Consider the following 16,504-nt stretch of genomic DNA (forward strand, 5'->3'; position numbering starts at 1 on the left):
TTCATTGGATGATCCAGCAAAAAAGGAAGCCCTCAGATTAGGTGGGTCTGAGTGCCAAGTCCACAGCTATGTGTCAGACACTGGCATGACAGGAGCCAGGCCTCGAGTCTGCATGAAAAACTTTTTGATGTATGTTTGGAGTCATTATCCTGCTGGAAGAGCCATGACCTGCAACTAGGACACAGCTTTCTGACACTGAACTGTATGTTTTGCCCAAAAATGCCCTGATAGTCTTCTGATTTCATGGTGCTGCACAGACTCAAGGCACCCAGTGCCTGAGGCAGCAAAGCAACCCCAAAACATCACTGAGCCTCCTCCATGTTTCACGGTAGGCATGGTGTTCTTTTCTTTGTAGGCTTCATCTTTTCCTCTGTAAACATAAAGTTTGTGTTATTTACCAAAAAGCTCTAATTTTGTTTCATCTGTCCAAAGCACATTCTCCCAGAAGGACTGCGGTTTATCAACACTCATTTTGGCAAAGTCCAGTCTGGCTTTTTTGCGTCTCCCTCTCAGAAGTGGGGTCTTCCTGGGTCTTCTACCGATTCTACCATCATTCAGACAGTGATGGATGGTGCAACTTGAAACTACTGTACCCTAAACTTGTAGATCAACTTGGATTTATATTGAAGTTTTCCTTGGTTCTTTCTCCACCATTCAAACAATCCTTCTGTTCAATCTCGGGCCAATTTACCTCTTGTGACCACGTCCAGTGATGTTGGCTACAGCTTCATGGGTCTTAAACTTCTTAATACTATTGGCAACAGTGGTCACAGGAACATCACGCTCTTTGGAGATGTTCTTGTAACCTTTATGTTGACCATGCTTGCCTATAAACTTTTATCAGACCACTCTCTAGATTCCCTCTGTTTTCCACATTCAATGTGATGCACACAGTGGCACAAAACAGCAGAGTGAGTAATTTTCTCCTTTTAACTGGCTGCATGAGTGATTATAAGATTGAAAACACGTGTGATACCAATTAAAACACAATAATCTGCTTGAAGTATCACTACAAGTCAATTATGTCTTACAACTTCTAAATGGTACCAATAATCTTATCTAGATTATTTTAGAATGTCTTTGTAGAATATGCATGAATTCAGTTATTTTGTTTTGTTCCACTGCAAACCAAACATGGACATGCATTGATCATTTAATTTCAACACTGTGCAGGGCAAATGGTGCATTAATTAATAAGATGCAAGGGTACTAATAATTTCGACCATATCTGTATTTGGCATATAACAAGAGATAGATGAACAATGAACACAGGGACACAGGATTAAAACTGGGAAATGTATTTTTCATTTCACTAGGTCTTAAATGCCTACAGAAGGAGGATTCATAGCAGCTTCATCATGAAACCACTGATCTACACACATTAATATTACACTTGTTGTGTTCATATAGGTTAGACTGTGTGTATATATTTATTTAATCTTCATTGTTGGATATCTCCTGGGATATTATACAGTATGTAAAGATTTGTATGAGGTCAATATATTGTGCTGTGAGATGGTGGTATATTTACATACTGGAATGTTTGGTTTGTTGGTGTTTAATGTGTCTGAATAATTACATTAAGGTCATATAATGGCGCTGAAAATAAAATTATCCATTCATTCATTCATTAATGCACCCTTTACCACCATCATCATCATCATGGTGCAAACACACACACACAGAGAGAGAGAGAGAGAGAGAGAGAGAGAGAGAGAGAGAGAGAGAGAGAGAGGAATGTTAACTTAAAGCATCGTCAGCTTCCTGATTGATCAGACAGACATATAGGGGCAGTTCTCTGACAGTTTGATGATTTTCTGCATCAGGATCAAACTCAGAATGAATATCCACCATGTTCTGTTCTTCTGCTTCTTATCAGGTGAGGACTGATTACCTGACTGTGTCTGTAAAGCTGCAGCACAAACTGCTTCTGGACATTCATTGTGTTCATTTTAACAAATGTCAGATTTGTATCACACAAGTTTTCATGTTGCTGTCATGTTAATTAGTTTTCCTGTCGTTCTCTAAATTATTCTGTTACTAATTACAACATCTCTATAATCTAATCTTGTAATTTAACTAAACTAGATCTAACTAAACATATGAACCATCCATCATGAATATTTGTTGCTCATTAATGTGTTTGATATTAGAAAGTATGAAAGAAAAACATTGAAAAACAGACGTTACACAGAGACACTGTGACTACAACTGCAGCTACAAGTAGAACAACAGCAACTGCTGTACAGTCAGTGAAAACTTTGCTAATGGCTGCCTCTGTATCATCTCTGCTTCTCTGTGAACTGATGGATTAGCCCTCATTAATCTGCAGTCTGTTTACAGTAAGTCTACAATACACAAAGTATTGATCATCAGTATTCACTGTTCATCTTTCCAACAGCACTGCAGGATGGAAACACTGGACTCGTCAATGCAATAAACCTTTATGCTGGAGCTGAAGGAGGAAGTGGTTCACGTTTTTGCTCCTTGACTTCATCTGGAAGCACCAAGTTCTTCTGTAAAGGAAAATGTAAAGGAGAAGGCATTCTCGTTAAAACAGATGGTGTCACAGCTCAGAGTGGCAGATACAGCATCAGATATAAAAACAGATCTTCTGGAAGAAGAACTGTGACTGTGACCATCACACAGCTGACTAAGTCAGACTCAGGACGGTACAGATATGGTTTGAGTGGATCTTCGGTCCCAGTTTCTTACTGTGAGTTTGACCTCAGAGTTACAGATGGTGAGTTTCTACTGAAAGTCATAAAACCTGATATATTTACTATGTTCATCCCATTTAATGATTCTGAAGCTTAAGAATAAATGAAGTCAGATAGAATTTAATTAAATTGTGGGAAGAATGTGAGACTTTTATGATATATTGACTCAGTGTATCAATGTTGGATGAAATCATTACTCCAGCAGTCAGACTGGTTGAACTGGGCAGCTCCCAGTGTGACTCTGTGGATCTGTGTAAATGTGAAGCAGGAAATATTGTGATCAGACTGCAGCATCTTACAGGAAGTACAGACAGTAACTGTTGATTGTTCATCTTTTCAGCTGCAACGTTGGATGACAACACTCGTTTCATCCGTGCAGAAACTGAGGGAGGAAATATCACAAGAGGATGCCTCGATACTGTCAATGTAACCAGGAAGTTCTTCTGTAAGGATGAATGTAAAAAAGAAGAAGACATCCTGGTTGAAACAGAAGGGAACAGAGCTCAGAATGGCAGTTACAGCATTGAATATAGAAAAGGATCTGAATATGGACTGTATGTGACCATCACACAGCTGAAGAAGTCAGACACAGGATGGTACAGGTGTGGTTACGGCAGAGCTTCGTCTCCAGATTCATCCTACACGTTTTCGATCTTTGTTGCAGATGGTGAGTTTTATATTTAATATTCTGTTCACATTCTGTTCAATGAATATCAATTGTTAAATTGTTAAGATTATGAAAACTTTGAATACAAAATTTAACAGAAACAAAGTTTTTTTGGGTCAGAAGTTGATTTGTGACAACAAGAGGAGTGCTGAGGTTGGCAGAGTCATACTAGTTGTCCAACCTGGGACCTTTTCTATATTTCTATTAACATTAGGTAACATAGAGAAGAACCGTTCCTCAGGTTCCTTAATGTTCAAGACATCATACTCTAAAATGTTTCTAAAGATGAAACTCATTTGTAGAGTCACAAAGTAATCTGATGTAAAATGTGTTGCCTTTATAATGTTAGTTTTTAAATTTACAACAATCAGTTTGTACGATTTTTAAAAACCGTTTCAGACATTTGTGCTTTTATGTTTAATGTTAGAAAACCAACCTGTGGATGTTATTTTCTTACTCTTCTGTAATCAAAAATCAAATAACAATAATTCCTTGTGATTAATAGAACAAACCCACTTCAAATATTCTTAATCATTTACTTCATTAACATATTTACTGCTGCATTTTTCTTGTGTATGTGATGGATGCTGTCAATATGATCTTTCTGTCTAGAGCAGCATCTCATTTCTCTGCATTATTGATTCAGCATCTGATTGTTTCAATGTGTTTTCATTGTTCACGGCTCCAACCACTTCAAAACCAAACTGGATTACATCATCTTTCCCTGAAACCACAGAGCAGTTTACAGGTACAGGACAATTCATGTCTGTCCATCTGTCCATCACTGTCTCTCTGCAACAAAACGTCCTCTTAAAACAGTCAAATTCAGCATAACAACGTTGTCTAATAAGAATAACAAGATGGTCCAACATGTGTTTCAGCACATAAGACAGTTCAGCACCTAGAAGAAAACATGTCACATTTAATTTTACAATAAATTTCCTTGTTATCTTCACGTCTAATGTTTAAACACATCCTACATTTCTAATGATGTAAGATAATTATTAACATGTGATGTCAGCACATGACAAGTCAAGAAACATTCAGACCAAAAACTGAGATGTTTTTTCAACAGGAAGATCTCATTTTTGATAAAGGTTCCCTGTGTAGTTTTCTTGTAAACAAGGTTATATTTATATTCAGTGTTACTCACCAAAACCTGCTGAGTGTATCCTTTAGGTCCAACATAAGTGTTAAACATTTTTCCTCAATCATAAATATTTGTAAAGCTGATTATTTAAAGTATTTTAAATCTTGCATTGCTTGCAGTCTTCTTCTCTCCTGCTTTTGTTGGTGCATTGCTGTGTTTCTGGGCAGGTTCCTGCATCCTGTAGATCAGTGGGATGATGTGAAACCACTGGCAGGATTGTGTATCACGTCAACCACGTGTGCACAACATAAATCCACATGTAAAAACAAGCTACTTCTGGTCAAAAACTCCACAGGGAACCTTTAAGCTTCTAATACAAGACAAAAGATCCCAGTCTTTTAAACCAATAAATGTCTCTCTCTCTCTCTTCCTTCCCAGCCATGTCTGATGTCTCTCGCCCAGGTTACTTCTGGCCTCCGGCTGTAATCGTGCCTGTGGTTGTTGTGCTGTTGGCTGTTGTTCTGCTGCTCCTCTACAAATGGAAGACGAAGAGGAGGAACTCTGGTTTGAACACCAGAGGAACCTCAGACAGCAGAAACATGGAGGTGACTTCCTTTAACTCTGTATGTCTCATTCAATTCAATTCAAAAATACTTTATTCATCCCTCAAGGGGGAAGCACGTTTGCAAACAAGTACACATATACAATTCATTCAAACACATTTAAAAATCTACAAAATACAAATATGACAATGTCAGAAAGAGTTTAAACACACAAGGAATAATGGCAGTGGCCCTTGTTAACATGTTAACTCTTACTGTTGGCATTTATACATTTTATTTTTGCAGTTAGGAATAAACAATCTCATGTCTGCAACTACTTCACTAGTATGAACAAAACTATAATTAAATAAAATCATAATTATTGTTAATAGACCTCTGGCCTGTCCAGTTGTTATCACTAAAATATCAGCAAACAATTGAAGAACACAATATCTGGGCTGTTACCGTGGTTACTGCTATATTTTAGGTTTGATGTCATTCCTGTTTTATTTTCAGTTATCTGTCATCTATGAGAACTGTCCTCCAGTCTCCATGTATGAAGACTCCATCTACCAGAACCTGGATCCAGACAGCAGCGATCCGGACCAAACCTACTCTGCACTCACAGCAAACAAATGATGATGTTTGGATTTGGATCTGGATTCTGTACTGTGCAGGTAAACATGTGCTGCAAGGTTCCAGTTTATTCCACTTTCTTTCTTTTTTTTGTTAAATCAGCAGATATTATCTATAAACATGCTATTTTTCACCTCTATGCTGATGATACACAACTGATCATGTTTCTTCTTACTTGCTTATTCTGAAATGTTCATTCTGTCTTCATAAATGTAGATGTTGTTTGATATTGTTCTTCTACACTTTGAGCCAAATCTGTCTCCTAGAAATTACATTCATATTCAACTCAATTGCACATTACAGTGCATTCAGAAAGTATTCAGACTATTTTTTCACATTTTGTTATGTTGCAGCCTGATGCTAAAATCATTTAACCCTCCTATTGTGTTAGGGTCAAATTTAACTGGTTTTCATGTTTAGATGTGTGAAACATACTTTTAATTTTTCTGATCAAAACAAGTCTTCATCACATCTTCTACAATGGCCTAATGAATACATTTTCTGTTGTTAATGTATTTTAAATTTTAAGTGTTGAATCTGAACATATGAGTGAAATGTTCAGAGACAACATACCTGGTTGTTTTTTTCCAATAAAATATCTGATGTTGCAGTAAAATCTCTGCTGGTAGAAACTGCAGCAGTATGAAAGTGTTTGTGGTTGTGTTCAGACTCTGGCAGCACTTGGTTCAGGTCAGAGAAAGATCCTGGTCTCTGTTTAATACAGAAAAAAATCTGCAGTGACTTGAAGCTCAACATGTTTATGAACATTTAAGCCACAGCAGCATCTTTCACTAACCTGAACCAAACCTGAACACACACAGGACTCAGGATGTGAACCCGGGTCTCTGCTGTCACAGTCCTGTATCTTGTAGCCCCCCATCCATCCCGACCTCCTCCCTCCCACTGCAGAGACACATAGAAATGTAGCTTCATGTTTTATCTGTCTTATTCTTTTTAGCTTCTTTTTATTCCCAAATTCAACACTTTTTAATTTTATTTAAATGTCTTCTTACATTGTGTTGCTTTTATATTCTGTCATGATGCCTTTTATGCTCTCTGTAAAGCACTTTGATGTTGTTGTTGAAATGTGCTATACAAATAAACTTGCCTTGCCTTCATTCATTCCACAAAATCTCACTGTGAACATCATCCAGGCAGAGATTATGTTTCATAAAGCAGCGTCACTGTGAAACAGTTTAGTCGTATATTGAAGGTCATTTCTAGGAGACAGACTCGTTTTGAGCAACACATGAAGAAGTCAGAGCAGCTCAGTTTTTACCAGTTACTTAATGTATCAGACCAAGTCACATTTTCTAATGAAAGCCAAGAGAATCCTGATTTCTATTCAATTCAATTCAAAATACTTTATTCGTCCCTCAAGGGGCAATTTGAGGCAAACAAGTAAGCATATAAAATTAATTTACACACATGAAAACAATCTAAAAAATAAAAATATGACAGTGTTAGAAAGAATTTAATGGCTGAGGCCGGTCTGTAGCTGGTCAACAATATCCAACACCACAAAGGCTCATATTATGTCAGAAGAATCAATCATACATGAGGTAAACTGACCATTTCTTGTACTGTTCATAAGTCTGATGGAATAAAGCCAAACTTCCTTCTGTTTGTTTTACATGCAGGAGATATAAAACGCATTCCTGATGGTATCAGGTTAAAGTAGTCATAGAGGACATCATGTGTGTGGTTGCTGATAATCTTCTCTGCTTTGTTGAGGACTTGTTCAGTATTAAGATGTAACAGGGATCTTTGTGTTTTGCTAATAATTTTTGAGCTGAAGTTAACAACATGTTGCAATGGGTTCTTGTCCTTTTGACAAATGTAAACCAGCAGTTAAAATACTTTCAATAAAAGAGGAATAAGACGTTGTCAATATTCTCTCATTGACTCCAAAGGAGTTTAGTTTACAGGACAGACACTACTGTGTCTTTTTCACAATAACATCTGTACTGTCACTAAATCTCAATGTCATGTCATTGTTGCAGCCAAGGACTCAGGCAGATGCAGGACTGTCGTGCAACTAGCAATGTCTTTATTTTTGCTATAAACAACATTTGATTTAACAGATTCTCTGATTTAACAGTAGGGAATGCCCTCATTAATAAATTTAAAATATCTTACTGATATCCACTGACCCCTCACATCATCAAACACAGTTCCCAAGTATTTGAAGGTCTGGACGGGTTCAACACTTACTGAAGTCAAGAATGACTGTTGGAACTGTCTGTGTGTTCTAGTGAGATTACTATTTCTTTAGTTTTGGACACATTTAAATCTAAAAAAGATCTCAATCTTTAGACAGGACATGACTGCTGCTCCAGCAGCAATAAGAAGGTCTGTGTCCACCATAGTGAGTCATTTTACAACCAGTATGTGTGTACCGTATTTCCTCTAATAGTGGCTGGTTGTCAATGAAAAGCCGGGTGGATAAACTCCTGATGCCTGTTATATAATGTGCATGCCAGTTAAGCATAAATAATAGTTACCTGGATGTAAGTCCGGTTCTATGAGTACATGCGTAGCCCTCTAGCCAACCAGCACAGAGAGGGGAGGGGGACAGAGGAGATGCAATATCATCTTATAAGGGGATAACAGCTCATATTTCAATAATACTGATGGCAGCAACACAACATCAAGATGAGTTACCAAGGTAAACAGAGTAACTTGGCTAAACCGGTGAGCATAAATCTATGAGCATGCTAAAGCTAAGGGCCAGGTACCCTCAGTAGTTGAGGTAAACAACTATTAAATTACTATTAGGGGAAATACGGTAATTTAAAAGTGTCTGACTCTGGTGCCTCCTAGTGGTCGTATTGAAAAAGACATTTACACACATTTGATTCAAATTGTTCAGAACGCTGCAGCTTCTTAATCTGAGCTGCTCATCTTTGTACCTTTTCCTGTTTGACATCACATGTTGCATCATGTGTTTTCTGGCCTGTAATCATTATTTGTCACTTTATAATGTGATATTTATGAGAAGCTTTTAATGAGGTTCATCAAAACTACTTTACTGAGTTGTTATGAAACTCTTCCTAAATTCACTTAAAGGACTCAGTTTCTTTGGCTGACAGTGTGGAGCTTCAGGAACCCAGTCTCTTTATTCAGAAAACCTCCTCTGATACTCTTAAATCATAGAATTAATATGAAGTTTCACATCCCCATTTTCATGTTTGACGTGCTGTTTGTCCACATTTGGCCAGTTTGTACTGTAACAAACCAGTTTAGACAACAGGAAGCAGAACCCTCATGCAGACACTCAGACAGGCTGGTTGAGTGAAAGACAGTTTCACTTTTAAATTCAATAAACAGACTTCTAGTTGACAATCTCAACTCAAGGCAGTGAAGCAGGAAGGCGGGTGACCACAGACACACAGCAGGTCAAACTGGATCAGCACAGCAGCTTTGCAACACAGAGGATCTGGAGAACTGATCATCATATTGATGAGTTTTTGAGTTTTTATCAAACTTAGTCCTTAGTACAGATAAAGTATTTATAGTAGGTGATTTTAATATTCATGTGGACGTTGATAATGATAGTCTCAGCACTGCATTTATCTCATTATTAGACTCAGTTGGCTTCTTGCAGTGTGTAAATAATTCCACTCACTGTCTTAACCACACCCTCGACCTTGTTCTGACTTATGGGATTGAAATTGAACATTTAATAAATTTTCCACAAAATCCTATTTTATCAGATCATTACTTAATAACTTTTGAATTCCTATTACTGGATTGCACACCATTAGACAAAAATGTCTTCAGCAGATGTCTATCTGATAGAGCTGTAGCTAAATTTAATGAAGCAATTCCATCAGTACTGAATTCACTGCCATGTCTCAATACTACAGAGGACTCTTATGTTAACTTTAGTCCCTCCCAAATTGATAATCTTGATGATAGTGCTGCAGGCTCATTACGAATAACACTCAACTCCATCGCCCCCTTAAAAAGGAAGATAATAAAACATAAGAGGTTAGCTCCATGGTATGACTCTAAAACCTGCAAATTAAAGCAAACATCGCGGAAATTGGAAAGGATTTGGCGTTCCACCAAAGTGGAAGAATCTTGCTTAGTCTGGCAAGATAGTCTTAAAACATATAGGAAGGCCAATCAACACCCACACAGCAGACATCAAAGCTACTATAAGTCTTCAAATCGATATTGGTATCGTCGGTAAAAATGAGATGGAAAATATCGGCATATTGGATATCGGCAAAAAATTCAATATCGTGCATCCCTAGATATAAATGACAGAAAAACAAAAAAAGCAAAATATGAACCTTTAATCTAAACTGGTTGAGAGTGCTGACATTCACTAAACTTTTACTTTGCTTCTTTAAATTTAATATAAAGGGTTTAAGATTTAAAGTGACTTCAGTCAGAGCTGTTCTTACTGCACATCAAAGCAGCTGCATCATGAATTTTACAGTTTACTTCCCCCAGAACTTCTGCAAGTGGTGTGAATGTTGCTGCTGCACAGAGCCTTGTGCCTCTAGAGGTCCTGCAGTCTTTCACTGTTTTCTTCACTGAATCTTTTTTTATTTCCCAACAAATTTCAAGTCAGCTTCAAGTCAGTGTTCATGTCTGACACTTTCAGAGTTCTAGTAAATGCTCTTGTTAGGTCTATTTCTTAGGCAAATAAAGTCTACATATTTATAATCCATCATAAATCATTAATACAGCTGTTCACATCATATGTCTCTTAATTTACAAATAGTTGTGTTATTCTACAAAAAAGAAATAAAAGAAATGAGCAATATATTTTAAAGCTCATGAGAAACCTTGAGAAGCAAATTGAAGGGAACAAACACATTCATTGGTGTGAGTTAACGCCCAGGACACTTTGGTTCTGAAGGTTGTCTGATGTATTTCAGAAATAAGGAAGTTTGCAGTCAGTAGTTGTGATATTAACTTTACACAAAAAGCAACACACTCCTCTCACAGAGTCTCAGTTAGAGCCAAAATATCTCTCACTGATCTATTTTTCTTTTTCTGAACAAACACTTCACTGAACATTTTCTTGTTGCTTCCTTCAATTTGTTTGAATATCTATTGGTAACACTTGACTTTAACATCATCCCCATATTTAGCATTTATAAGTTGTATACTGATATTTAATAAATGGTTATAACTCCTGGGATCTCCTGGGATATTATACAGTATGTAAAGATTTATATGAGGTCAATATATTGTGCTGTGAGATGCTGGTGTGTTTACATACTGGAACGTTTGGTTTGTTGGTGTTTAATGTGTCAAAATAATTCCATAGAGGTCATATGGGTCAAATAATGGGGTCAAAAATAGAATTATTCATTCATTAATGTACCCTTAACCACCATCATCATCATCATGTTGCAAACACACAGAGAGAAAGAGGAACAGGAAGGTTATGTTTGTCAGACATGTATGCTTCCTCTAGATCACTCATGTTGCAGAGAGAGAGAAAAGGGGGGGGGGGGGGGCAGTTCTCTGACAGTTTGATGATTTTCTGCATCAGGATCAACTCAGAATGAATATCCACCATGTTCTGTTCTTCTGCTTCTTATCAGGTGAGGACTGATTACCTGACTGTGTCTGTAAAGCTGCAGCACAAACTGCTTCTGGACATTTATTGTGTTTATTTTAACAAATGTCAGATTTGTATCACACAAGTTTTCATGTTGCTGTCATGTTAATTAGTTTTCCTGTCGTTCTCTAAATTACTCTGTTACTAATTACAACATCTCTGTAATCTAATCTTGTAATTTAACAAAACATATTGATTGATTAATTGATTAACTGACTTTATTGTCCACCTCGGTGGAAATTTGTCTTTGGCTTCTCCCACAATAAAGCAAAAGTACATACACTACACATAGCACAACACACCATTAAAAACATACAAAATATACAACATACAATAGTGTAAATGGGCAGGTAGCAGCAGATAGGTTATATAAATAATACCAGAGAGCAAATCTTATAAAATAACAAGTGTTCCCTGATGCATCATTCTGTGTTCAACGCCTGTGTTGTGTAGGGAATAAAAGACTTTGTGTATAAGTACCGGTTGGCCTTTGGGGCCCTGAATCGACGGCCAGATGGGAGCAGCTCAGTCTCTGAGTGTAGTTGTGTAGTGTAGAGGTATCTGCAGTTCTATGTTTAGCCTTCCTGTGTGCAGCACTGTCAAATATATTGCAAAGTTGTTTTTGTGACTTTCCAATCACCTTCCCTGCAATGTTAACAATTTTAGAGAGCTTGTTATGAACCATCCATCATGAATATTTGTTGCTCATTAATGTGTTTGATATTAGAAAGTATGAAAGAAAAACATTGAAAAACAGACGTTACACAGAGACACTGTGACTACAACTGCAGCTACAAGTAGAACAACAGCAACTGCTGTATAGTCAGTGAAAACTTTGCTAATGGCTGCCTCTGTATCATCTCTGCTTCTCTGTGAACTGATGGATTAGCCCTCATTAATCTGCAGTCTGTTTACAGTAAGTCTACAATACACAAAGTATTGATCATCAGTATTCACTGTTCATCTTTCCAACAGCACTGCAGGATGGAAACACTGGACTCGTCAATGCAATAAACCTTTTTGCTGGAGCTGAAGGAGGAAGTGGTTCAATTATTTGCTCCTTGACTTCATCTGGAAGCACCAAGTTCTTCTGTAAAGGAGAATGTAAAGAAGAAGACATTCTCATTAAAACAGATGATGTCACAGCTCAGAGTGGCAGATACAGCATCAGATATGAAGACGGATCTTCTGGAAGAAGAACTGTGACTGTGACCTTCACACAACTGACCAAGTCAGACTCAGGACGGTACAGATGTGGTTTGGGTGGATCTTCAGCCCCAGATGCTTACACCGACTTTGACATCACAGTTATAGATGGTGAGTTTCTACTGAAAGTCATAAAACCTGATATATTTACTAGGTTCATCCCATTCAATGATTCTGAAGCTTAAATATAAATGAAGTCAGATGGAATCTAATTAAATTGTTGAAGAATGTGAGACGTTTATGATATATTGACTCAGTGTATCAATGTTGGATGAAATCATTACTCCAGACTGCAGCATCTTACAGGAAGTACAGACAGTAACTGTTGATTGTTCATCTTTTCAGCAGCAACGTTGGGTGAAAACACTCGTTTCCTTTTTGTAGGAACTATGAGAGCAAATTTCACAAAAGGATGCCTCAATACTGTCTATGGAAGCAGGAAGTTCTTCTGTAAGGATGAATGTAAAAAAGAAGAAGACATCCTGGTTGAAACAGAAGAGAACAGAGCTCAGAATGGCAGATACAGCATTGAATATACACAAGGATCTGCATTTGGACTGTATGTGACCATCACACAGCTGAAGAAGTCAGACACAGGACGGTACAGGTGTGGTTACGGCAGAGCTTCGTCTCCAGATTCATCCAACACGTTCCAGATCTTTGTTGTAGATGGTGAGTTTTATATTTTATTTTCAGTCCACATTCTGTTCAATGAATATCAATTTTTAAATGGTTAATATTATGAAAAGTTGTCTTGTTTTCATTTAAAATAAGAAAGAATTAATTTTGGGGGTGACCTGATAGCTGAGTGGTTATCACATGGACACTAACGCCCTGAGCAGCGAGTCCTCAGTTTGATTCCCAGCTGGCCGAACTGTCTGCTGCATGTCATCCCTCTACTCCCCACATGTCCTGTCTCTCTCCACCATCACTATCAAATAAAGCCATAAAATGCCCAAGAAATAATCTTAAAAAATGAATTTTGAATACAACATTTAAAGAGTGGATGGAAATGACATGACAGAAACAAATATCTCTTTTTTCGGGTTACAGCCAGAAGTTGATTTGTGACAACAAGAGGAGTGCTGAGGTTGGCGGAGTCATACTAGTTGTCCAAATATCAATACTTTTTTGTGATTAATAGAACAAATCTTAATCATTTACTTCATTAACATATTTAATGCTGCATATTTCTTGTGTATGTGATGGATGCTGTCAATATGATCTTTCTGTCTAGAGCAGCATCTCATTTCTCTGCATTATTGATTCAGTATCTGATTGTTTCAATGTGTTTTCATTGTTCACAGCTCCAACCACTTCAAAACCAAACTGGACTCTCCGACCTTTTCCAACATCAGTCCCATCAGCCTCCACACCAACAACAACACAGAGTTTAATCTCCAGTTCAGGAAGCTTCACACCTTCATCATCTTTCCCTGAAACCACAGAGCAGTTTACAGGTACAGGACAGTTCATGTCTGTCCATCTGTCCATCACTGTCTCTCTGCAACAAAACGTCCTCTTAAAACAGTCTAATTCAGCATAACAACGTTGTCTAATAAGAATAACAAGATGGTCCAACATGTGTTTCAGCACATAAGACAGTTCAGCACCTAGAAGAAAACATTTCACATTCAATTTTACAATAAATTTCCTTGTTATCTTCACGTCTAATGTTTAAACACATCCTACGTTTCTAATGATGTAAGATAATTATTAACATGTGATGTCAGCACATGACAAGTCAAGAAACATTCAGACCAATGTCTGAGATGTTTTTTCAACAGGAAGATCTAATTTATGATAAAGGTTCCCTGTGTAGTTTTCTTGTAAACAAGTTTATACTTATATTCAGTGTTACTCACCAAAACATGCTGAGTGTATCCTTTAGGTCCAACATAAGTGTTGAATATGTTTCCTCAATCATAAAATATTTGCAAAGCTGATTATTTAAAGTATTTTAAATCTTGCATTGCTTGCAGTCTTCTTCTCTCCTGCTTTTGTTGGTGCATTGCTGTGTTTCTGGGCAGGTTCCTGCATCCTGTAGATCAGTGGGATGATGTGAAACCACTGGCAGGATTGTGTATCACGTCAACCACGTGTGCACAACGTAGATCCACACAGAAATACAAGCTACTTGTGGTCAAAAACTCCACAGGGAACCTTAAGCTTCTAATACAAGACAAAAGATCCCAGACTTTTAAACCAATAAATGTCTCTCTCTCTCTTCCTTCCCAGCCATGTCTGATGTCTCTCGCCCAGGTTACTTCTGGCCTCTGGTTGTATGTGTGGCTGTGATTGTTGTGCTGTTGGCTGTTGTTCTGCTGCTCCTCTACAAACTGAAGACGAGGAGGAACTCTGGTTTGAACACCAGAGGAACCTCAGACAGCAGAAACATGGAGGTGACTTCCTTTAACTCTGTATGTCTCATTCAATTCAATTCAAAAATACTTTATTCATCCCTCAAGGGGGAAGCACGTTTGCAAACAAGTACACATATACAATTCATTCACACACATTTAAAAATCTACAAAATACAAATATGACAATGTCAGAAAGAGTTTAAATACACAAGGAATAATGGCAGTGGCCCTTGTTAACATGTTAACTCTTACTGTTGGAAGACATTTTATTTTTGCAGTTAGGAACAAACAATCTCATGGCTGCAACTACTTCACTACTGTGTACAAAGTATAATTAAATAAAATCACAGTTACTGTTAATAGACCTCTGGCCTGCCGAGTTGTTATCACTAAAATATCAGCAAACAATTGAAGAACACAATATCTGGGCTGTTACCGTGGTTACTGCTATATTTTAGGTTTGATGTCATTCCTGTTTTATTTTCAGTTATCTGTCAGCAATGAGAACTGTCCTCCAGTCTCCACGTGTGAAGACAATATCTACCAGAGCCTGGATCCAGCCGACAGGGATCCAGACAAAACCTACTCTGCCCTCACAGCAAACACATGATGATTTTTGGATTTGGATCTGGATTCTGTACTGTGCAGGTTAACATGTGCTGCAAAGTTCCAGTTTTTTCCACTTTCTTTCCTCTTTTTGTTTAATCAGCAACTATTATCTATAAACATGCTATTTTTCACCTCTATGCTGATGATACACAACTATTCAGACTCTACTTTCTTCACATTTTGTTATGTTGCAGCCTAATGCTAAAATCATTTAACCCTCCTATTGTGTTAGGGTCAAATTTAACTGGTTTTCATACTTAGATGTGTGAAATATACTTTTAATTTTTCTGATCAAAACAAGACTTCATCACATCTTCTACAATGGCCTACTGATTACATTTTCTTTTGTTAATGTATTTTAAATTTTAAGTGTTGAATCTGAACATATGAGTGAAATGTTCAGAGACAACGTACCTGGTTGTTTTTTTCCACCAAAATATCTGATGTTGCAGTAAAATCTCTGCTGGTAGAAACTACAGCAGTATGAAAGTGAAGTATGAAACATCTTGTAGCCCCCCATCCACCCCGACCTCCTCCCTCCCACTGCAGAGACACATAGACATGTAGCTTCATGTTTTATCTGTCTTATTCTTTTTAGCTTCTTTTTATTCCCAAATTCAACACTTTTTAATTTTATTTATTGTTTTGCTTTTATATTCTGTCTTGATGCCTTTTATGCTCTCTGTAAAGCACTTTGATGTTGTTGCTGAAATGTGCTACACAAATAACCTGATAATCACCCCGACCTCCTCCCTCCCACTGCAGAGACAGATAGTAATGTAGCTTCATTCATTCCACAAAATCTCACTGTGAACATCATCCAGACAGAGATAATGTTTGATAACGCAGCGTCACTGTGAAACAGTTTAGTCACATATAAAGGTCATTTCTAGGAGACAGACTCGTTGCAATGTCCTGGAGATAGACGATATGTGGTAATACAAATAAGAGGAAGTTGTATTTTGCATTACTCATTTTTGAAAAGAACAAATAAAACTGGTTTGTATTTTTATACACACCAACCAAAGTTCCTGACTTGTGCTCATCTCTGAGGTCTTCTGATACCTCCTTTCAGGTAAGAAGA

General features: G+C 37.4%; 2 protein-coding genes across 2 annotated transcripts in view; both read left to right on the forward strand.

Moving 5' to 3' along the window:
• The window catches only part of LOC121896033, a 142,432-nt gene extending 129,619 nt beyond the window's left edge, over window positions 1-12,813 (forward strand). Inside the window, exon 8 of the mRNA XM_042409661.1 lies at window positions 12,794-12,813. The gene's annotated coding sequence lies outside the window, so the exon portion shown is untranslated. The remainder of the gene's footprint in view (window positions 1-12,793) is intronic.
• On the forward strand, window positions 11,199-14,201 carry LOC121895753 (polymeric immunoglobulin receptor-like). Its single transcript, XM_042409176.1, has 5 exons — window positions 11,199-11,225; window positions 11,696-11,780; window positions 12,218-12,559; window positions 12,833-13,120; window positions 13,756-14,201. The coding sequence occupies exons 1-5, from the start codon at window positions 11,199-11,201 to the stop codon at window positions 13,992-13,994; spliced, it is 981 nt and encodes a 326-aa protein (XP_042265110.1). The 3' UTR covers window positions 13,995-14,201.
• The last annotated feature ends 2,303 nt before the right edge of the window (window positions 14,202-16,504 follow it).

Source organism: Thunnus maccoyii, chromosome 4 (genome assembly GCF_910596095.1).
Source record: "Thunnus maccoyii chromosome 4, fThuMac1.1, whole genome shotgun sequence".
NCBI classification, from domain to species: domain Eukaryota; kingdom Metazoa; phylum Chordata; class Actinopteri; order Scombriformes; family Scombridae; genus Thunnus; species Thunnus maccoyii.

Bases quoted from the DNA above. Each gene is read 5' to 3' on its own strand.
- LOC121895753 (XM_042409176.1), top strand. From the start codon at position 11,199: ATGTTCTGTTCTTCTGCTTCTTATCAG. The intron at 11,226-11,695 runs GTGAGGACTGAT...TGTGTTGTGTAG, and splicing joins GTTCTTCTGCTTCTTATCAG to GGAATAAAAGACTTTGTGTA. The intron at 11,781-12,217 runs GTAGTTGTGTAG...TCTTTCCAACAG, and splicing joins GAGCAGCTCAGTCTCTGAGT to CACTGCAGGATGGAAACACT.